Here is a 22,557-nt window from a genome sequence, read left to right on the forward strand (position 1 = left end):
CTCAAACAAAACAGAACTCAAACCTGATCAGTGTGCACTGTGAGGTACTTTCACAGTGATGCTGATGCTGCCCACCAGTAAATATCTGAAAGAAACTTTTTAGGAAAAGAGAGGATACTGCACCCCGTATCCTCTGAGATCTAGCTTAGTTTTGTGCTGCAGTCACTGAAACCTTAGCCAAGACTGTCACTTGCAGTTCTTTAAAGAACTAGTCAAGACTGCTGCTGCTGAGCCTATGTGCAAGTTTCTAAGGATCAGAAATAAAATAATTAACGCGGCAGAGATTGCGAAAAGGAAACCGGGCTTATATTTGTTCATTTTTAATAACTTGCTGCCAGCAACACAGCAGAATAGATGTTTTCAGGGCTGAGAGCCGAGCCGCTGCCCTGGCCGGCGGGGCCGGGCCGGTGACACGGCGCCCCTGCGACACGCGGGGGCGGCGCTGTGCGGGGAGGAGGGAGCCGCGGAGGAGGGGAGGGAGGGGAGAAGGGAGGGGTCGCTCCTCACCGGGATGCGGGGCCGGCACCGCGGCCGCCCCGTTCGAACACTGCGCCCGCCCGCAGCCCGGGGCCGCCTCCGCCGCGTCTTCGCCGGGCGCCGCCTCCGCGCCCTCCCCCTGATCCCGCCGCGGAGGCGGCTCCGCCCGGGGCAGGCCCCGCAGCCCGGCCCCGCCGTCCGCGCCGCTCCGCGCCGCCGCCGCCTCGCCGCCGTCCTCCCGCTCCGCCCGGCCGCCATCGAACCCCGCGGCCGCCGTCTCCCCCGGCGGCTCCGCGGGCACGGCGGCGAGGGGCGCGGGCGGCGGCCCCGCGGCGCGGTCGGGGCGCGGGGCGGGCGCGGCGCTCCCCGATCCGCGGCGGTGCCGCTTGGCCGCGGGCTCGGCGCCGTCGCTGCCGGGGCCGGCGGGGCCGCGCGGGCGGAGCGGCGCAGCGTCCCCGTCCGCCATCTTGGCGCCGCCGCAGCCGCCGCCCCCCTCGCGCCCGGCCCCCCCCGCCCGCCGCGGGCAGCGCCGCCGCACGTGACCGCGGCACGTGACCGCGCCACAACAAACCGGGGCACGTGACCGGCGGCGCTGCCGGCGTCACGTGGCGCTCGTGCCGCCTCGCGCCCCCTCCCTCGGGCGGCCCCGCCGGCCCCGCCGGCCCCGGGCCCTCCCGTCCTTCCCGGCCCTCCCGTCCTTACCGACCCTCCCGTCCCTTCCCGTCCCTTCCCGAGCCTGCCCCGAGCCTGCTCCCCGCCCTCCTGTCCCTCCTGTCCCTCCCGTCCCTTGCCGCCCCGGCCCTGTGCCGCTCGCCCCCGCCCCTGCCGAGGGAGCGCCCCGGCACCGCGGGGTCCGGCAGGGATGCTGTGGGGCATCGCCCCGTGTCCTCCGGGAAAACACATCAGCCCCACCCGAGATCCTGCATCGCGGTACTTGAGCTCCCGGGATGCAGGGGCTTGTTTGGGGGGGGCAGCACCTGTCTAAATCACTGCTGCTTTAGGAATGGAACCTGCGTGGTGTAGGAGAGGCCTGATGGTAAGCGGCGAGAGTTGGGATTTGTTCGAATAACAAAAACACAAATCCATTGTGTTTCCCGTGCTGCGCGGGAGTGGGCGCGGCTGGTCTCCCTGCTGTCCCGGGGATCTCTCGTTCCCTGGAGTGCAGGAGCAGCCCTTAGAGCCCCACCTGGGCGCTGCAGCCAACAGGACCGTGCCACGCGTGGGCTTCCCATGGCAGAGTTCCCTTCCGCCTTGGAGGTTGGACTGGATAGAACTCAGCCTTCTTCCCAGAACTGCCACCAACACAGAATTTTGGTCTAAACTTCATGGATAGAAATGTAAATGCTGCTTTGTTGTTACTGTTCAACATCACGAGCTATTTGCAGGATAGTATTAGTGGCTTTAATACAATGGAATTCCTAACTTTAGTGGCAAGACCCAGGTTACAGAGGTAGAATTTCTCCCTTGCAGGCCTTGCTAACCAACAGCTTTTAAAAAAACCTTGGGATTAAAAATGTTGATACATGTGGCTTCAAAGGGATTATTTTATGGATAATTAACTTTATAGGTAGTCTTTGTTGGGGGAGAGAGGTTTGGGGATCTTTTCTGGTTCTTTAAGGTATTAAAAACCCTGAAAAATACGTACATACTGGTTTTTCCCACTACCTGCTTCTCAAAACAAGCTGCAGAGTAATCAGATCAGAAAGTTTTTATTATTCTATGCAACTTTGTGTGCAAGCGTTCTTTTTCCTTCTTGCCTCTGGAAGCTGAGGCGAGATCTGTATTTCTTAAAAAACACATGCAAGATGCATTTGTCAGCATATAAAGGGGAGGTGGGGATGTAAGATTGGTTTGGTGGTTATTTTTGTGAAGACAGTTCTAAGGAAGAAATAATCCAAGTGATGCAGAGGTAGTATCTGAGGTTTCTGTGGAGGTACCGGTGAGGGAGTGGCTCAGGGATCCTAAAGCCACCTCTGATCCTGCAGACATTGCTCCACGTCAGCGATGGTGCTGCAGGAGTTACCTTCTTGTGGGAGGTCAGTTTGGCAGTACTTGGGTCCTCTGCTGTTTCTGCAGCTCTGAGCTTCTGTGAGAACAAGGATGGGGCACACCATGCAAAACTCAAATGAATTGTATGGTGCCTTGGACTTCTCATAAATGTGTTCTCTGCCCTCAGGAAGCAAAACCTCTGAAGTCAGTTGAGAAGAACTGGTCCTGGAAGATTTTATGTATTTTACAGGAATAAATTCAAATAGAGATTTCCAGACCTTACTGTTTTATTTCAATGGTTATTTATGACTTTTACAGGTTGTTGGTAAATGTCCTGTTACATTGGAGCAGGATTTAGATTCACTCTAGGCTCTAAACAAACAGAATTGTCAATATGTGTTAGGACTGAGAGACACCTTTTGTTGGTGGTTGGGTACAGAGAACAAATATGAGATTTCCTCACTTCCAGAACAGTTTGTACATCCTGAGCAACACTAACCACGGCATGTGTCTGTGCCATCTCCTGCGCTGCAATTCCCTTTTAAATGAACTTTATGTCCCAGAGCATATCTTTGTAATTTTTTTGTGTAATACACGTGGCTGCTCTTGCACTCCTTTTTGATGATGCCTTGGGAGTTGCCCCTCAGAAGTCAATAGGAGCAGTGAAAGGCTGAGTTCTTGTTCAGTGTATTTTGTGTTCTCCAGACACGAACCTGCACTGGGAGCCTTTGTGCCTCGAGGGGTGAGTGTGGGCACTGCTGCAGTTCGGTCAGAGCCGTGCTGTGTGTGGCAGAGGAGTCCAGGCGGGGCTGAGGCTCCAGGGAGCACATTCCCAGGGAATACCCAGCTGCCAGGTTTGTCACTGCAGTGCAGCCCTTGGACCTGCAGCTGCCCAGCAGCACAGAAATAGCCACTGAAAGCTGGAGGGGAAAAGAGTTAAAGAGCTTCCCTTTCACCTTGCATAAATACACAAGGAATACTTGGAAAAGAAGGGATGTCAGGAATGCTGTTGGGAGGAGGGACAGCTGTTTGTTTTTTGTCCTCCCACAGAGTACAACCTATTTAAATATTTACATGTTCTGTTATTCAAAGACTTTCTTTCCCGTACTTTTGTGGTGGAGGTGGAAAGATTTGTAATTGCTAATTCTTCCACTTGTAGTGACATTGAAAATAAAATTATATTGATTTATTTACTCAGAGAAATATGGTGGTAGTTTTCTATCAGATTTGAATGGTTTCACCCATGATTGTGCTTTTTCTATTAATATTATTGCTTTTAGTTACTGTCTAGGTTTGGAAAGACAGGGGTCTGCTAAGGAAGGCAGGAGCCTCCCCTGAAATGGAAAATGTAAACCCCTTCCCTCCAAGTTGTTATGAATTTGAAATTAAGGGGGGCTCTTGGGCAAAAATATGGGAACAGGAATAACAGCTCTTTATTAGGGAAGAAAATTAAAAAATAAAATAAACAATGTAGTAAACAAAAATAACACTGACAGAGTCAGAATACAACCTGGCACCCTGTTGGAAAGGGTGTTGGCATCAGTCCAATTGGGAATTATGGCTGCAGTCCTCCTGGAGTGGCAGGTGTGGTTCTGTTGCAGCAGTCATCCTGTAGAAAAAGGTGTAGTCTTCCTGCAGTGGAACAGGCAGCTGTTTCTCTGGGAAATCCAGTGCAGGAAAAGCTGTAGGTGTTCCAGAAACTCAAGATTATATCCAGGTAGAAATGCTTGGCTCCTCCCTCTGGGTGGAGCATCTCACAATGGGATGTTCTAGTTCTTGTCAGTCATGCAGTGACATTCAATAGCCCATTATCAGCAGATGTCTTCCATGAGGGGGGACTGATTGTGGAACAGATAAGGAAAACTGTCCACTGAACACAAAACAACTACCATACAGATGGCAAATGGAATGCATCTTGCTTTTCAACCTGGGACAGTTACTTTGTATGTTTTGTAATCTTAGTAGACTATCTGAACATGCAGTAAAAGAAGAAAATTTCAGATGATGCAACCTTGAAGAGAGCATGGTGGAAGATCAATATTAAATGTCATTGCAGAACATTATTAATGCAGATATTAAAGCACTTGTGGGTGCAAAAATTATATACTTGTTATTAATAAATAGCTCTGATTGGTCACTGGGTCCTTCATTGATTCACAAATGGCCTGTTCCAGCCTTGGTCACATCCTGGGGATCTGTTCTCCTACAAGGTCACTGCATCTAGAACTGTATAACCCCTTACAGCATCTATTTGCAACTGTTAAGGAAACATGTTAATGACATTAAACATCTTGGGTTGCAGAATTCATGCAGGGGTGGGAAATGTAAAACCAGAACTAACGCTCCAGGGCAGAGACTTCAGCATGTGGTTAGGTTAGGAAGTAATCTTCTGAAATCAACAGATCATGGGTGACACCAAAGGTGTCCAGAGTCGCTGTTGTGCTGAGGCCTTGGTCATTAATCATAGCTTAAAATTAAGGTATTTCACCTCAATGTGAGTTTCACAAAGAGCATGTTTTGCACACAGTACAGACCTTCAATAGTAATTTGGCATGAGAAAGGGTGTTTAATTTCATAGTAGAAAGTGAGTGTTTCATGTTGTCGGATAGTTTTAGTTGGTCAGATGTAAGTTTGGTTTTGAGGAGTAGTGTCTGTGTAAACCAAGGAGGCCTTCGGAGAGTTAAGGTTGCTCCCTTTGTATTGAGCTGACTGGCAGACCTGTGACAGACTTTGGCAAGGCTGGTGTTTTGTTCTCCAAAGTTTTCACTCTGTAATTGTTATTTTGGAAGTAATCCTTACTCTCTTTTATAATTACCCATCTAATCATCTGGTCAAAGAAGGTGGCAGAAGTTGTAAATAAAAATGGAACAGAAAATGGCCCAGGTGCAGAGCAGCCTCTCGGTGTGTGCCTGGTTTGCAGAGGCTGCCCAGGGGACGGGAGAGAGAAATCTCTGCCACGTTTCAGTGCCCACAACTCTGCGGTCTGGACGGGAGCCAGGGTTTGTGGCTGGAGTGCCTCTGGAACTACAAATCCCAGGGAGCCGCGCCCAGAGCACTGTGTGCGGGCGGGCTGGCACCGTGCGGGGCCAATGGCAGCGGGGAACTCCCCGGCTCCGCTGCCGGCGCTCCGAGGCGCCGCTCGGAGCTCGCCGGACTGCGAGCTGCCTCCTGCCCCTGGCCGCTCCGGATTGCTGTGGGAGCTCCGACTTGGTTCCGCAGCCTCCCTGCCGCCTGCAAGAAACCCGCTGGACCAGCGCCCATGGATGCGATCCTGAGCTGCAAGCCGGAGGACCTGGAGGATTACTACAACTTGCTGGGATGCAATGAGCTATCGACGGTAAGAGCCTCTCCCGCCCCGCCAGCTTCTTCCCGTGTGAACGCGCTCGTGTGTCTGTAGGGAATTTGCAGCTGTGTCTCTGCGGGCAGGAATATTCGAAATGCCTTGTGCACCTTCTTTCTTGCCACTCGCAGGATCTCCCTTGGAGAGCTCAATTTTCTCTCCTGTGGTTTCTCTGACATTAAGAGCCTGGAGTAAGGTTTAGGTTGAAAATGCCATGCGGAACAGGACTGGATTATGGAGAGAGCCAACTGCATGTGTTTGATAGCATCCAAATAATAGTTTGGAGTATATATTACTAGTTTTGAAAACTGAAAAGGAGCTATTTATGTACGAGCAACACAATGAAAGTTCATAGCTTTAGGTGCTGAGTTTCTTGGGCTTTATACATAGTGTAATATTTTTAAAATCTATTCACTTGTTCAGATGAAAACAAAACCAATATCTTTTTATAATTTACCATATTAATATTTAAATGCTGTTTTTAATTAAATTCAATTACTAATTTTAGTAATTTGTTTTGCTAGCAGATAGATGCTTTATAATGAGATTTAGCTAAGCTATTTTTGAGTGATTTACAGCTAAAACAAGTGTGCATCGTGTTAAATGTATCCGCACAACTTTTTGTTAGCTAGTCTAGTATGCTGATTTTCTCTCTCTCTCTTTTTTTTTATTTTTATTCTCTCCTTAATTTAGCTGTTATATTAACTGGAATTATGTTTCTGATTTGGAAAAGGAGTTTTGATTACTCTGCTGTAAGAGGGATGTATTAAGTGGAGATAAAAGCTGTCTTTTGCTCAGTAAATTTAGTCAGATGCTCTCACCCGTCCTAGTAATGAAGTATAAAGACTGGGAGTAAACATCTTCAGTGTGTCCCAGAGGGAAATGCCAAGCTTCTCCTGAGGACACTCCCAGAAGTGATCCCAGCAGAGGGCAGTGCTCAATGCTCCACGCAGCCTTGTTTCGCAGATGCTGCTTCTCACTTTCTACCTCGCACTAATTCCTTAAGAGCTTTGCAATTAATGAACAGTTCAAGTACATGTGATAATGATTTTTCAAATTGCTTGAAAATGAAATAAAAAAGCTGGAATAAATGCTAACGGGTCCTGAAAAACAAGCTGTCAAGTACTATTTGTTGGGAGAAGCAGCAGATGTTGCTGCACTCTTTTTGACATGGCAGAAAGAACTTGGAGATCCCAGGCTGACTGAGCCCCGGGATTGCCTCCCCTCAGGCCCTGCACAGCTCTTCTGGGCTCTCACAGGGATTTAAGTGTTCCAGGGATTTTGCAGCCTCACTACTTTGTACAGGAGTCCAGCATTTGGCACAGACTGCTTTGGGCATGCACGGCACACTCCCAGCTGCAGCATTTTCAGCTAAGCTGCTGAATATCCTGCTCTTGGTTGGATCTGGTTAAATTTAAGCAGAAATACTCTCAGTTTCTACAGATTTATTGCTGTATTCAAGTAAACACAAACCAAGTTCATTCTTGGCTTCTGGTAGAACTGATCTCCCAAACACCTGCTTCATCTTCAGATGTGACAGGAAGAGGGGAGGTTTAATCTCCATCCTTCTTCAAGAACAATGCTGTTTGTGTCTAGTGGGTATTGGATACCTTTCTTTGTAAAACACCTCACTATGTATTTTATATTAATTTAATGTATGTTGTATAAACTTCATTTAAAGTTTTATTTGTACTGATTTTTTTTTTTTTTTTAGCTGAAACCGTTCATCCTACCCTTCTGCTACATTGTAACCCTCTGTACACATTTTAACTTTAAAGTTCCCCTTGAAGTAACTAAGTTTTTGAGATGGTAGCTGGCTATATGGTAACCAGTCTCACCAAGTTCTCTTTACACTTTGTGTGTTTTAAAGTGTTTTACTGACTGCAGATACACCACATTACATCTTTCCCTCTCGAAGGAGCTACTGAAGCAGAGTGAAAACTGTAGAATTCTTAAGCTATTACCATAAACTACATTTTTTCCCAGAATATGGAACAAGATTTGTCCAGCTAGTTGAATGTAGTTTTATTCTAAATAAAAAAATGTTATGAGACCTTATTTTGAAATAAATAATTTAAACTGTATGTGGCTTTTATGGTTTGACAAATTATAAACAGTCTTTGTAGTATGAGGAAGAATGGTAATTTTTGATACCTTAGGGCGAATTGTGAAAGCTTAAGCTGAACTGGAGTAATATAAAGAGTTTTGGCTTCTGAATTGTAAGAACTGGCAAGATACTTGGAAAAACACTAAAGATTTAAAAATCTAAGCTGATGCCCACTCCAGTGGCTTCATGGCTCCACATGTCTTCGTTTTTCCAGTTGATGTAATACTTTATGATATAACAAACTGTGTGGGAATTTGCAATTAACTGATAAACTAATACATACCAATATTTTAATGTTGATTATAAATCTATTCTACTCCAAACCATTCTTCTTGCATGCAAAATTAGCTTGAAGAAAGAATGTGAACTACTGGTTATGGAGCAAGTTATGATGTGTTCTCCAAGATGGAAACCTCATGGGGTACTGGCTGAATTTCCTATGAAGAGGATGTGGAGGAAGTCACCTAAACACACAAATTGATCTTCAGCAATACAGAGAGCCTTTGCTTCTTGCTATGAGGCTCTGTTGAAAGTTGGAGTTGATTAAACAAAGAAAGAGCAAGTGAAGTGATGCATATTGCCTCTGTGGTCAAATGTCTTTGCACATTTTTCTAGAGCTATTACTGGATGACTGAGCCTCACAAAGACAAGACTAAGGATGATTGCATGGAAATGAGATTAAATAAGCAGTGTCACTGGCAGATGGTTGTTGTTGCCTACTTTGCTTGTACTCAAGTTTGTAAAGCTGAATGGAACAAAATATTTCAGTATTCTTTGTTGTTCCTCCCAGGCTCTTTCAAAAAGAAAATTTGCAGTATTTTCTGTATTAACTCACTTTTTCTCAATATTTTGTTTAGGTTGAACAGATTCTTGCCGAATATAAGATTAAAGCCCTTGAATGTCATCCTGACAAACATCCTGGAAACCCCAAAGCAGGTATGTATTGTTTCCTGTGTAAAAACAATCTATTTTTTTCTTATATTAACATATCCAAGATACAAAATTCAGCCTTAAAATTTTATTTCCCCTCAATATATTTTAATCATCATATGCATTGGGCACATTCTATTTAAATAGCAAGCCTGTGATATTCTTTCTAAGACTTGCACACTCCTCTGTGATAAAGCAGGAAGACACTTGTTCGATTTTTTTTTTTTTTTTAAATTTCTAGGACCTTGAATCTTTTTTCTTTCCGCAGTAGATCATCTTTTAATACAGAATTTATTTCTGGAGTGTGTCCCTTCCTAGACCTATGGAGTTGTTGCACTTCTACACTCAGTGGGTCTCAGCACCCCACTTAGATCAATAAGTTGATTTACTGCCAGGAACAAGCCCATGAAAAACACATAAATGTGCTGTAGTTTCTTTTAATGTAATTTAATGGCTGGAAGTGAAGAGAAGCAGCCCTATGAGAACAGCAGCTGATGTTTGTGTTCATGAGAGGGGGCAGCTCCTCAGAGCTGGGAGGGCTGAGCAGCACCTGAGTTATTTGGAGCCAATCTTTACCCATTCATAACCTCAGAGAGCCCTGGACAGAGCTCACCAAGGCTGAGCTACAAAAAAGAGCAGCCAAGGGGCAAATATCAGAGCAGCTTTGCTTGTCACAAAGAAATGTTATACTCTCTTTACCTGAACATGCCTTATTTACCTTAAATACCTTTTTACAGTACTAGTGAGAGTTTATTTTATGTGTTTTATTTCATCAGCTTAAAGCTTAATAAAGAATAATTAAAGTAGACTTTTTATTTGTTGAAAACTAGTAACTTTAGAATAAGAAAACCTAGTAACATTAGAATAAGAAAACCTAATACAATTGTTCCCACAGCCTGTTGTCTCTTGTTTGATGTATTGTTATCAATTTTGATTAGTGTTTGGGTGTAGTGTATTTCAAAAGAACTCTCTCTAATTTGTAAACTGGAATAAATGAATAATAGTAATAATAATAGATCACTGTTACATAGGTGAGTCATAGATAAAGTCTAAATCTTTATAACCCTTCCACAAATAGTAACATGCAGCTGCATCCTTAGTAACCATTCCCTGAAGAATTACCCTGTAGGGAAACATGAGAGCTCTTACTCATGCAGTCTGGATAACATTTTAGCATACCTAAAAAATGCACCTAATAAAAGGCACAAATTAGTCAATCTGCACTATATGTAGATTATTATTCATGTTTGTCAGTTCCTGCTCATCTTTTTTTCTCCGTGCTCATGTTCCTTGCTGCTGTTCTCTGCTCTGACTCCTGTGCTGCTGTTGATCTAAGCATGTTGTTCTCAGTGTGTTCCTTCTAAGCATTGTTGCTCTGATTTCCCTTTTTAAGGCGGTCTGCAGGGTCTGACTTGTGCCTTTTACCTGTGTACTCTCTAAGTTTCTCTCAACTTAAGTTTAGGAGCTTTTGAAGCTGGTAGACAAAGGAACATTTCAGTCCTGATTTGCAGGGGTATCAGTCCACCAAAGGTGCCTAAAGCCAGCCAGAACTGTGCCAGCTGGAACCAGAGCCACATCCCTGGGCCACTTGCTTCTCCTTCTGCCTTCTCCTCTACTTTGTTCTGAGCCACTGCTCGCAGGTCCCCTTTCGCACCTGAATTCACTTCTTTGCCAAACAAACCTCGTCCTTTTTGTCTGTGTCCCAGTGGAGCACTTCCAGAGGCTGCAGCAGGCCAAGGAGACTCTGACGGACGAGCAGAGCCGGGCGCGGTACGATCAGTGGCGGCGGAGCAGAGTCCTCGTCCCGTTCCAGCAGTGGCAGGCGCTCCGCGGCTCCGTCCGAACGGTCCGTGCTGCCCGAGCCCGGCCCTCCGCAGGGCGGGGACGGAAAGTGGCCCAGAGGGAGGGGACGAGCTGCGGGATGGCTTCTGCGGCACTGACAGGGTCTGGGGATGGGAATGGTGCAGAGGCATTCCTGCACTGCGGATGGTAAGGAGGTTCAGGAACATTGCAGGGCTTCAGGAGCCCATTCACACAAGGGCGTTAGGCCGGTAATTTTAGAGTGAATTTATCGAGTTACTGCTTTTATAGCAAGTTAAATAAGTTAAGGGCTGTTTTCAAATGGTTCAGCTCACTTTGCTTTAGGAGGAAACTTTTATTTCTTTTCAAAGTTAACTTAAAGCTGGGATATTTTTATAATCTATTCTCCACTTGGTATATTGCTTATCAGATAGATTTTCATGCTGTCTGATTAAATAAAGATGTCATTGGAAAAATCTAGAAGATCGTTCCTTGGAACCCTGGGCTTCCCACAGAGATTTGGAGGGGCCCTGCCAGGCTGGTGGGGTCATCTGGGACAGAGGCAGGAGTTTTGGGGTGATTTCCCTCCTGATTTTGCTATTGAGAAGATTTGGTAGCATGCCCCTAGTAGAATTGAATTCCATCATGTTGGATTGGGCTACATGATCATATTTTAAGGCAGGTGAATAAAAGTTTCCTATGTCAATTCTGCCCGTCTGAATTTTGCTTAGGAGAGAAGTTTGAGTGACTTCAACTACAGCATTATGCCTGAGCTTAAATGTTTGGTGGAAATAACCAATTAGGCTTAGTTCAGTTCCAAACAGATGTTATTCCACAGACTTTGATATTAAATATTTTCAAATTGCCTTGCATTCAAAGGGTTCTCTGAAGTCAAAGACAGCTTTGAAAATGAACATTTCTGAAGTCACTCAAGTCCTCCTAAAAAAAGGTCTGAATTCATGACAGAAGAAACTGGACAAAAGGCCCTTAAAATTCAAATGTACATTTTGTTCTTCACCTCCACCTGACATAAAGTATCCTCTCCAATGCTGTTTGGGACATGTAACCATACTTTCCCCTATCCTGTTGAATGCAGGCTTCTCAATGTTCTTTGTTTAAAGATTTATTGCAGCAATAGAAAAAAGTAATTGAAAACCCTTAAAGCATAGGGCTTAGTTCTTTGCTATGTTTGCATTCCTGTAGTCAATGCACTGGGCTGTCCAAAGTAAGAAGGACCAAATGCTGGAAGCTCCTGACTTGGGAAACACCAACAACACAGCTAAGGAGGAGTGGACCCAACAGATGGAAAACAGTGGGGATGGATTGCTGGAAGGGAGCAGAGAACAAGATGATGTTGCAATCCCTGATGTGAAACCACAGTCTTCAAAGAATCCAGACTCCCCAAGTAAGTGAAAACAGCAGTTACAGAAAATTGCAGTATCCAGGGATTGGCCTGAAATGGGTGCTTTCAGTCATGAGAAAGTCTTCTCCAGAACAGCTTTTTAAATGTGGGTTTGGGTTGGGATTTTGGTTTGGGTTTTATGCTTTTGATCACTTATTTCGTTTTGAAGTTTTCAGATGCTCCTTCCTCCCTATCCCACGTTTCCTTGTTTGTTTGCTAGTAAAAGCTGCAACTGGAGAAGAAGGAGAAAAATAATGCTTCAACCAAAATGGAAAGTTTATTTTTTCTGATATATAAAAATGCAAAGTAAAAAGAGAAGGTAGTTATTGTCAGTGACTTTTTAAAATAAATTTTAGAGCTGTTAAGTAAAATATTTAGGTTTGGGGTTTTTTTATCCATTATTCAGTAGTTTTGCACAGTTTGCATCTGATGAGTTAGTAAGATCTTGAGACTTGAAGGCTTCTTTCTTCAAACAGTTTTGTTTTTTCCAAGGAGTGTATGCACAGAATAAATGTGTGTTTCAAAAGTGTCACCTACCAGTCAGCTCTTCCTGGCTGTGGTTTAGGTCACTGTACCTGATCAAAGCTCCCTTAGCACCATGGGCACCCTCTGTGCTGCCTTGTGCTTCAGGAGTTTCATAATCCTAGGCCTGTGTTAGCACAGAACTATTGTTAAACAAAATCCTGTCATTTCTCCCCAGTTTGATCAAACAGGAAATTTGGCTGAACTGTGAGGGTAGCAAAACCTGATGTAATCCCAAATATTTGTGGAATGCACAAAATTGATAAGAAAATTCTGCAAGGAAGTGTATGCCAGGCCTTACTGAAAACTTGATTTTGAAAAATTATGCTCTATAACTTTATACTATTTGCTCTTTTTTTTTTTTTCGTAATTAAATCATCACCATATCCTTTGCAGAACAGTAAAATTTTGAAGTAAAGAAAACATCATCTTGCTCCTTGTGAAGGTGAATTTTCTTTTCAGGCATCTTCTTTCTCAATTTTTTTTTTTTAAGTTTTACTTTAATTTCCAGATATTTGATTGGGAAAACATCAAATTCATCAAGTGCCTGCTTCATTTATCCAGTGGCATATATTCACATTAATAAATGTTAATGTTATAATATATTTGACAGAAGTGTATGCACTTCAGTGTTTATTCCCAGTGTTAGGATGTTGATAATGTTTTTTGTTTTGATCCAGCAAAAATTTATGTTTTGGGTTCAACTTCGAAACTATGGCCTTGTCTGTTCCTCTCTGCTGGCCTGGATGAATTCTGGACTGCCACCTACATGGCTATTTCAGCTCAAACAACAGATTTGAGCACTAATTCTGCTCATAGGGTCCGTTTTGCTGTAAAAGGCAGGTCACATTTTAGTATTAAAAGGCCCCAGATCACTTACTTGCCGATTTATCACATCACCATCTCCATCTTCTTCCTTAGATTAGGCCAATGCAATTTGTCATTTTCCTTTGTGAGTCCCCTTTAGGAACTGCCAGGGTCCTTGCTGTTCTCCTTTGGACCCTTCCCAGCTGATCCCTGTGCTGAAGGTTGCTTCCGACCTGCCAAAAACTCAGTGCTCATATTTGTCCGTGCTAATCAAGAGCACTGGAAGTGACCACCTTCCTGCTTACTTCTTTTTAGACAAGATTATCAAGTATTATTTCAGAAAATTTAATTTTGTGCATGTTTATAATAATTTAGTGGTCTTTCTCTTTTTTTTTTTCCTCAGAATTTTCAGAGGGGAATTACTGGCACTTGCGTTTCCGCTGGTCAGGCGATGCTCCATCAGACCTTCTGAGGAAATTCAGAAACTATGAGATCTAAAATGAGAAACACACAGAAGCATGAGATCATCTGTTCAGTGTTCAGTTTGGGTTTTTCAACAGCAGTTAAAAGTTATTTGTATTTTGTAATGTGTTGTTCTAGTCAATGTCTAAATACTGATTTATCACACATGCTGTGAGCGTTACAGATAGAGATTTGTCTGCTCAATAAGAAAAACCCTTTTCAATATTAATATAAAGTGATGTTGTGAAGTTATCTAACATCTTGTATTCTCAGATATTGTGTAGTGATTAATATTTCTTTCAATAGTGTGATGTTATAAAAAACATACTCTTAGTAGAACCCTGGGCTCCAGGGTATCCTACTCAGCGAGGATCTTCCAAAAGCTTTATGACAATGAAGTGTAAATAGAGCTGTGCTTATCTATTAACTCTGTGCTCTGCTTCACTTCTCCATTGCATTGGACTCACTGCACTTACTCATTACAAACTTAACTTGTAGGAGAGTTGTGATTTTATGTTATAGATGAAATTAGGAGGTTCTTGTTATCCAAGGTGTCTGTGACAGATCAAGCACTCCTAAAAATCGCTTGTCTTCTACCTTAACAAGAACACTTTTTGCACCAGCTATTTGTTTTGGAAGGCAGTTTCAGAACTTCTCCAGATAGCAATTTTTGTCTTAAGATGTATTGGTGGAAAACTGATCCCGTGTGTATGTGTGCCAGCTTTGTCCTTGCTTCATAGCAATTCCCCTCCATGCTCAGGTGTGCTAGACATGGATTTACCAGGGTTTTGTATGGTGAGGAATGAAAAATCAGACTAGTCAACACTAATGTGTACAAAATCTCACATGAAAAGTTTTTGATACTTCGGGCAACTTTTCAAATTCTACATTGTTGTTTATTTATTTTGTGTTTGTTTTCTTCTTTGCAAACTTGGCTAATATGTCAGGTGTTGACGTGGTTTTGTGCAGGCAGATAATTCCATCAGCAGCAAATAAAACTTCATGCATACAGAAAAGGGGTTTCTTTCATCTTTTTAATTAAATCCTCCACCCACCACAGAGATTCCTTTGCAATTTCTTTTTATTTGTCATCTTAGTGGGTAAAAGCTTAAGGAGTTCAGTTCTGAATCCTAGGCAGTGCAATGGAAAGTGTAACCTGGCAAGTGCCATGTTACATGGAAACAGTCTGATGTCTGTCTCTCCCTGGAGGGATGTGTGGGGCTGGGCTGGGCTGTGCTGCCTGAGTTACTGTGTCCCTCCTGGCTGCTGGCAGTGCAGCTGCTGTTGGTCCCAGTTGGTAAAAGCTGAGCGCTGGAGCTGTGCTGATACAGCCACACTGGCCCTGGAGGGATGGCATTGGTACCAAGGGCCAGTTCTAGAGCACATCATCTTTAATTTTACATGCTTTTCCCTCGCATATTTTGCAGCTGAAAACATTGTAAGATGAGATTAATAATTTTCTGTAACAGTTGTTAAATGTAACTGGTTTGGTTTGTTCTGGTGCATTTGCTGCTTTACTTCATACAAAAGTATTTTTTCAAGAAAGATTTTGGTCCATTTTATATAGAGGGACTGTAAACAATGTTAAACAGTAGTAACAGAAGAAACTTTTACTGTATGTGAAGGATACTAAGTAATAGGGAACAATTTTCCCTTTAACAAAAAGATGGGGATGCAGCCAGCTGGAGCACTTTGAGTCAGATGGCAGCCCAAATTCTCCCCTGCCCATTTCACTTCTGGTAAAGGTAAGAGGGGGTAATTGGATGGATAATTTAGCACCTAATGAGCTGGTTTCCTTTGAGAAGTGAACATACCATAGACCTTTGAACAGCGAACTAATAGCTTGTGTCATTAAAACTGATGTCATTATTAGCCAATTATTGCGTGGTTGGTTTTGGCAAAGAACCTTTGGATGTTTGTTCTGGATGAATAACTGCAGATATTTGGAAGGCTCTTAGCCCAGTAAAAGCTCATGGCAGAAATTGTGTTTTGCAACAACCTGCTCAAGATCAGCCCTGTAATTTGTATTTGTCCTCATGAGGAGGGCAGGTTCTAACTGGTGCTCCAGTACACCAATGCCACCAATACGAACTTTTTTCCCCCCATCTCTTTACATGGAGAAATGGTCTGTTTTTCTGTATTTCTTGAGTTGAATGAATCTATTCTTAGCAGAGCAAACTCAGATTGATTTGAAAATAAGAGGAGCCTGTGCACCCTCTTCTGCTTTTTATTCCCCAAGACCAGGTGGCACCTGACCTGTTGGCCAGTAACAACAGCTAACTGGAATCAGTGGGCAACCCAGTTCTCCCTCGTGTTAGAAAGTAAAGAAAGCACCTGACAGCTTAGTCAGTGTTAGATCACTCAGTGTCCACAGCCCAAAGCATAAACTGCTCATCTGCTTCTTTAAATATACAGTACTTTTAGCAGTTTTTTGCTAGTAGTGTGAAAAGATCCAGTGAATGTCCCACCTGATATTTCAGCAGCAGTTATGGGGTGCTTTAGCCCCTGCACTGGTGAGCACCAAATGTAATTCGCATGCTGGAACTGTAACTGTGGCAGGGGTTGTGCAGTGGATCTCAGGCTCTCTGAAGGTGTGATTAAGGCAACAGAGTCAGACGTTTGTGGTTTTCAGGGGCCCACTGAGATCTTTAACTTTTTGCAAAGTGGAAACAGCAGCAAAGGGTTGTCTGTGGGGGTGGGGAACAAGAGAAACAAGCTCAGACACTATTTATTAGATTAGGGCCTGGGAGTTTCAAGTTGGAGGAGGGCAGCCCTCTGAAGACATGGTAAGCTCCTATTTTATTCTTGAGCTCCCCTTGGGAATTTCTTAGGTGGGCAGTAAAGGGTCCTGAATGTTTTGGGTACGTGAGGGCTCTGATTCAGTGTGCTGTGTTAAGCTCTGAATGATTTGGTATGAAAATAAACAGAGTTGTGAGGTGAGCCCAGATCCTCTGGGGTCCAGACAAAAGCGTTGATAAAACCCAGCCACTACTGGACTTGTGAAGGCTGAGGGGTTTTCATCTGGAAGTTATGAGACAGCAGATGGGGTTCAGGTGTATGATGATAAAATACAGAGTATAGGAGACGTTGTTCAATGCTGTGTTCCTAGGCCCTTGAACTATTTTTAAACAGAAATTAAGCAACTACTTAGCCTGTGAAACTGAATAGCATGGAGGTTCTTTAGAATTATACAAAATGATTCTATCTTTATTTGCTGCTGTTATACTTGTGCAAGTGCAGAATATATAAGATTATCAAAACATTCTCAACCTTTTTGTTTTGCCAGTATTTGAGAAGCTGCTTTGCCAACATTTGCCAAGTGACAGTGCAAGAGTTAGTTTGGACGACAAACACAGACAGTATATGACTTAGAATCTCAGGCTGAGTAATGCTCAATGATAGGTTAAGGTCATTTCTTGATTGTTTGTTTTCCTCTTTAAATGAGATTTTTAACAAAGGCAGTTTATATGTTCTATAATAGCAGCAAGTATCCTGATTATTAAAAGAGATACTGTGTATCTTTAATTTCCTGAGCATGAACATTGCTATCTTACCTTCCCAGCAGGCTCATCTCTTATTTCAGGATATGAAAGTGTAAGCAGTGAGGCTGTTGTAAAGCTGATGAAGTCACACAGCAAAAGATAAAGCCAGTCCGTAGGTTTTTGGGCTGTGTCACTGTCAGATGGCAGATGATTATCAGTTCGTTTAGCTGGGTATTTTACTGCAGTCCGGTGCACAGCTCCCCCTGCCTTTGGCAGAGTTGCCACTTTTTCAGCCCTTGGTTGGTGCTGGGGCCACACAAAGGAGGACACGGACACATCCGGGTGGTGAGAGCTCAGTTTAAGTTAATCACAGACGGTTGGGGAATGCTGCCTTGTTTTGTTTTTCCTGGTTATTAATGGCATAATAACTTCTGTGGTTTTTTCACCATCAACACCATATTGTGTGTGTATGTGCATCATGCATGTGCAGAAGGTCATAAAAGGCAGGAAAAGAGGATTGAGGGCCCTCCTCACTGGAGGTCCAGGAGGAATCAGACCAGCTTCCTTCAGGAAAGGCAAGGTTTGATGGAGCAAATCCATTCCGTATAGAGAAACCTTCTGCTGACAAGATTTAATTTATTTTCTATCAGCCGTAGGACGTGGGGGTAGAACAGCAGAGCTTTGGGTGAATCAGGACACTGTTTGTGTGTACGGCATTGGGTGAATCCTGAGCTTTGCAGCTGACAATGTGTCCTGTCTGCAGGGCCTGGGAGCTGAGCTGTTGAACGAGCACTGAAGCCCAGGTGCTCTTCTCTCACCTCCACCCACTGCTTGGAGGTGCAATGCCAGAACCTTGCCCTGGGACCTGCTGCAGCTTCAGCACTACACTTCCTTTGGCAGGACCAGGGGAGGAGCAGGTAGGCACGGCCTCATGAGCTGTGGTAGCACCAATGTCATAGGGCAACAAAGATGATGGGAGACTGGAGCATGTCATGAGGAAAGGCTGAGGGAGCTGGGCCTACTCGGTGCCACAAAGATGACTGAGAGGGGACCCCTTCAATGAGTACAAATAGCCAAAGGGGGTTAGGAAGGTGGAGCCAGGCTCTGCTCGGTGGTGCCCAGCAACGACAAGAGGCAATGAGCAGGAGCTGCCGCCCCCTCCGTGCCGCGGTCCCGGACGATGGCTCTGGGCGCGGCGCAGCCGTGAGGAGCAAAACCCGTGCGCGGCACGGAGCAGGAGGGGGCAGAAAGAAGCAAAAACGGAAACCGCTCCGGCCCGCAGCGAGCAGGGTTCGAACCTGCGCGGGGAGACCCCATTGGATTTCAAGTCCAACGCCTTAACCACTCGGCCATCGCTGCTGCTGCTCAGCGGCTCCCCGCGCTGCACCCTTATAGGGCGTTCCGCCCGCCGCAGGCCCCGCCCCCCCGCTCGCAGCCAATGGGCGCCGCGGGCCCGGCCCCGCCCCTGCGGCAATGGCGGCCGCGGCTCGGCGGGAGCGGCTCGGGGAAAATCCCGGCTGGGCCTGGGAGGCTCCGAGCCCGAAACAGAGACCGTGTCCGCTCCTCGAGATAAACCTGCGCACGGAGCCTGACAGGCGGAGGCAGCCAGGAGCTCCTGCAGGAGACAGCAGCCATTAAGTGTTGCATTAGCTGCCAGTGGCGTTAATATTTTTCCTGGTTGTACTACTTCTTTCAATTATTGCAAAATCTCGAAAGGCCTCTATCATATGACCTTTATATGTAATTTAATTCGCTGTAGGTATTTTTTTTTTTACCCTAGCAACAATTAATTATGCCATCAGTAGTATAATATAAATTAAATTTGACTTTTTACTTGTATTGCAATGGGTAAAATTAATAATTTTCCTCGACTTTTTATTTGTATACTCAGAGCTTTTGTTTTATTACTATAAGTAGCTGGAGTGATGGAGGTGGAAGCGCAGAGCCCGAGCGAGCGCTGGGACACCCGCGACATCCTGCGCCGCTGCAGCCGGACCCCGCTCCGTGCTGCTGGCTCACGGCTTGCACGGTCTGACTTCAGTGGTCTCAATTTAGGAGCCTTTCTTTCCTAGCAGAACTAAGAAAAATCTTACTTTTTTTTTTTTTTTTTTTTTTTTCCTTTTTTTCTTTAAACAACACCTGCTTTGTGTTCACGTATAGGGCTTGAGTTCAAATGTGCAATTTCAGGAAAACAGAATAAATCCGAGGCGGCTGAGAGCTGTTCAGGCACACAGCGAGTTGTATTTCACCAGCTCCACTCGGTGTCTGTCTCTGGAGGAATCTCTGGTTCCTCGAGCAGTGCTGGACTGACCTCCAGTGTTCTGCAGGCGCAAAGAGCAGCTTCCAGCGCTTTGCGGTGACAATCCCTGCCCAGCAGCAGTGACAGAATGCAGAGTGCCACTGGAGTAAGTGGATTTTGAACATGAATTTACCTCCCCAAGGAATCTCAGAAGTTTCATTTCTTAAGCGCTTAAAGGTAGCAAGATCTTGACATGAGAATAGGTGATGGATAGAAGTGTGGTTTAGGTCTGTTATATAAAATAATGGTGCTAGGATAGAATTGCCTATATTTTCTTATGTTTTTAATTTCTTCAAGTAACGAGGACAAATACTGAGAAATCTTCAATAGCACATGGACAGATTAACCAACCAGTATCAAAAATGTACAAGTGGTTTCTTAAGAAATACAGGAACTGAGCCCCAAGTACTGCAGTCCTTCAGGTTTCTTGTCTTGTTGACCTTAAGTGCAATGTCAATTTTGTAATGCTTGTTCCATCCCTTCTCCACTACTTGCTTTCTGGCCTTTTATTTGATCAATCTCTATCAGCTTTACAAATTCAATAGTTTGAACATTTCTGCTTGTTACAAACCTATGATGCTTGCAACAGAAAACCAGAAAAAATAGGTTAGATTCTGCCTAAGTTAACAAGTATTTACAGCAATGTCAGCAGAACAGCAACCGTGTGCTTTGTGTAACTTTGACTGTTCGAGAGTAAATTTTACATCTCCCCTGAAGAATGAAATAATGAACGCAACATAAGTAGTATTTAACAACAAATAATGCTTAAACCACAAGACTACAGAATTTCATGCTTTCTCCCTGAGGAAACATAACAGTAGGAAAACTAATGCTGCATACCGAAGAGTATTTCTTTTGTATTTCTCCTGTTCTGTCTGTTAGTTTTGTAGATCATTTAACAAAGCTGAATCTGTACAATGAAAATAAGAATTTACTATGGAGAATTCTGTATGGCTAAAATTTCACATTCTGTGAATGCCTAAGAATGGATCTGGGGACAAATTTCAGGGAGAGAATCAAAAGTGGCTTTGTTCCTTTAGTTAGGAGATGTCAAAGTTTCCTTGTTTATTTGTCAACGATGACAAAATTTGTTGAGATATAATGGCTGCTGGGCAGCTTCCATGGAATTAATTGGTATTCCACGGTATTTTTTATAAACATTATCTAGAAGAAGAAGAAGAAATTTCTGCTGGTTAGGTAAACCAAAGTGTTCTAGTGCTGGTCCTTTCTGCTCAAGGATTTGAGGCTGCTGGCCAGGGAGTGCTGAGGAAGTGCTGGTGGCTCGGTGGAGGCAAACTGAGCTGCAGCTTCCTGTGCCTGGCTGGCTCTGCTCACAGGTGCTTAATCACCTCACTTACAGCAACATCTGAAATGAAGGCAGCAGGACATCTGTCACCACAAGTGTGTGAATAAACATAGACAGTTTGCCAATCCTGCTCATGCAGCTAAGTATTAATTAAGGTGTCTAAACAGCCATGCATATGTAAAAAGAGGCATACAATTTTATCCTAAAGCTTTCATTTTTCTATTGAAAATGGCTCTTAATGTTGACAGACTGTAAAATCTGCTTTTGCCTCTAATCCTCTTGAATGTTCAGTAATAGATAATTTTTAGAAAAATGCTATTAGTTCTACTTAAATTTTAATGAAATTACAGGACCAGTGTCACAAGATTACCAAATTATATCACTGAATGCTATAGGTGTCAATGCAGCCGAATGTTTTGTTGCATTCTTATTTTTAATAAATAACCTTAGCAAATTTGGGCATGAATGTTCTACTTGATTGGAATCTTTTTCTTTAATAAATCTTTACCAGATTTACTGGGTTTTAAACAAAATGAATGTTCCTGTTTGCAACTCGTTTATCCACACATCTCCTACATTTTTATGAAAACAGAAGGTAAATGGATTATGCTTTCAAAATCCAACTACGCTGAATATAATAGGAAAATGCTACTCTGGGCCAAAACCACCCTCATGGTAGGTTTATTAATGAGACTTGGCATTGATAATGCATCTGCAACACTATTAAGAGTAATATTCTTTCCACCTGTGTGAAAGTAAAATAGGCTTCTGGCTCCCATTTTGTTTTGCTTGGTTTTTGTCTCCATTCTGAGCACAGCTGTTGGTATGGAGACCCTGATTTCCTCACCTTTTGTATGCGTCAAATCTTAAGTTACATGACTTTTTGTTTGATTTATTTTTCATTTAATCATTATTTTCCCATTTATTGGAGTTTTTTTTCCCCCATAAAAACAATATCTGCAGTCTATTTTAAATAGTTGTGATTAAAACCTGTTATTTTGCTTAGTTTTACAGGCTATTTTTCATATTGTCACTGCAGAGAGGAATTATGACATTGGGTAATATCAGCAGGTGTACCTTATGTTAGTACCTCCAGATTAGCAGAAGCTTTAGAATGAAATTAGATGGAGGTCAGTTATGAAAAATATCCTTCATCAGAAAATCTCCCTCTTGGCTGCTCACATTTGTGCCTAACTTTAAATCTGTTTGTAATATTGTCTGGTTGCAACTGTCCTGGGTAAATGACCACTTTAATTCCTATTATACCTCAGAGACAGGTCACAGCAATAAACCTTCCCAATTCTTCAAAATCAAATACTTTGTACATTTTGAATTGGAAGACCTTGAGTGAAGTAAAGCTAAAATTCAGTAACAAATAGACTATAATGAACTTTAATTATGCTTTAGAGGCAATTTACCATGGGTCTTTCAGCTGAATGTCCCATTTTTTCAAATTAAGCTACTACAGATAGGTTATTTTGCACTATTAAAGATGTACTAATCACACTCCTCCTGTTAGCATTGTACTTGCGCAGAAATCTGTGGTGTACAGTATTAGCACTCATGGTTGAAAGTTTGATTTTTGTAGGTCTGTGTTGCTGGTCTCTGTCACTGCTGGGCTGCATGTGGAGGAA

General features: G+C 43.6%; 1 protein-coding gene and 1 non-coding gene across 3 annotated transcripts; one reads left to right on the top strand and one right to left on the bottom strand.

Moving 5' to 3' along the window:
* The first annotated feature begins 1,289 nt into the window (after positions 1 to 1,289).
* On the top strand, positions 1,290 to 14,852 carry DNAJC12 (DnaJ heat shock protein family (Hsp40) member C12). 2 transcript variants are annotated; one of them, XM_021529035.3, is made up of 5 exons: positions 1,290 to 1,513; positions 8,771 to 8,849; positions 10,550 to 10,689; positions 11,847 to 12,048; positions 13,778 to 14,852. In XM_021529035.3, exons 1-5 carry the CDS (start codon positions 1,481 to 1,483, stop codon positions 13,870 to 13,872), a joined length of 549 nt encoding a protein of 182 aa, XP_021384710.1. In that variant the 5' UTR covers positions 1,290 to 1,480; the 3' UTR covers positions 13,873 to 14,852. The 2 variants fall into 2 exon arrangements, with proteins under 2 accessions (XP_021384710.1, XP_021384709.1); XM_021529034.3 differs by lacking the exon at positions 1,290 to 1,513 and adding an exon at positions 4,801 to 5,803.
* Positions 14,853 to 18,595: 3,743 nt separating this feature from the next.
* TRNAS-UGA (transfer RNA serine (anticodon UGA)) lies at positions 18,596 to 18,677 on the bottom strand. Its single transcript has one exon. It is a non-coding gene; the product is annotated as a tRNA-Ser (tRNA).
* Positions 18,678 to 22,557: the final 3,880 nt, after the last annotated feature.

This window comes from Lonchura striata, chromosome 7, assembly GCF_046129695.1.
Source record: "Lonchura striata isolate bLonStr1 chromosome 7, bLonStr1.mat, whole genome shotgun sequence".
Taxonomy (NCBI): Eukaryota; Metazoa; Chordata; class Aves; order Passeriformes; family Estrildidae; genus Lonchura; species Lonchura striata.

Excerpts from the sequence above, each read along its gene's own strand:
- DNAJC12 (XM_021529034.3), top strand. The coding sequence starts at position 5,726 with ATGGATGCGATCCTGAGCTGCAAGCCGGAGGACCTGGAGGATTACTAC. Across the intron at positions 8,850-10,549 it reads TCCTGGAAACCCCAAAGCAG|TGGAGCACTTCCAGAGGCTG; the intron begins GTATGTATTGTT and ends TCTGTGTCCCAG. Across the intron at positions 12,049-13,777 it reads AAAGAATCCAGACTCCCCAA|AATTTTCAGAGGGGAATTAC; the intron begins GTAAGTGAAAAC and ends TTTTTTCCTCAG.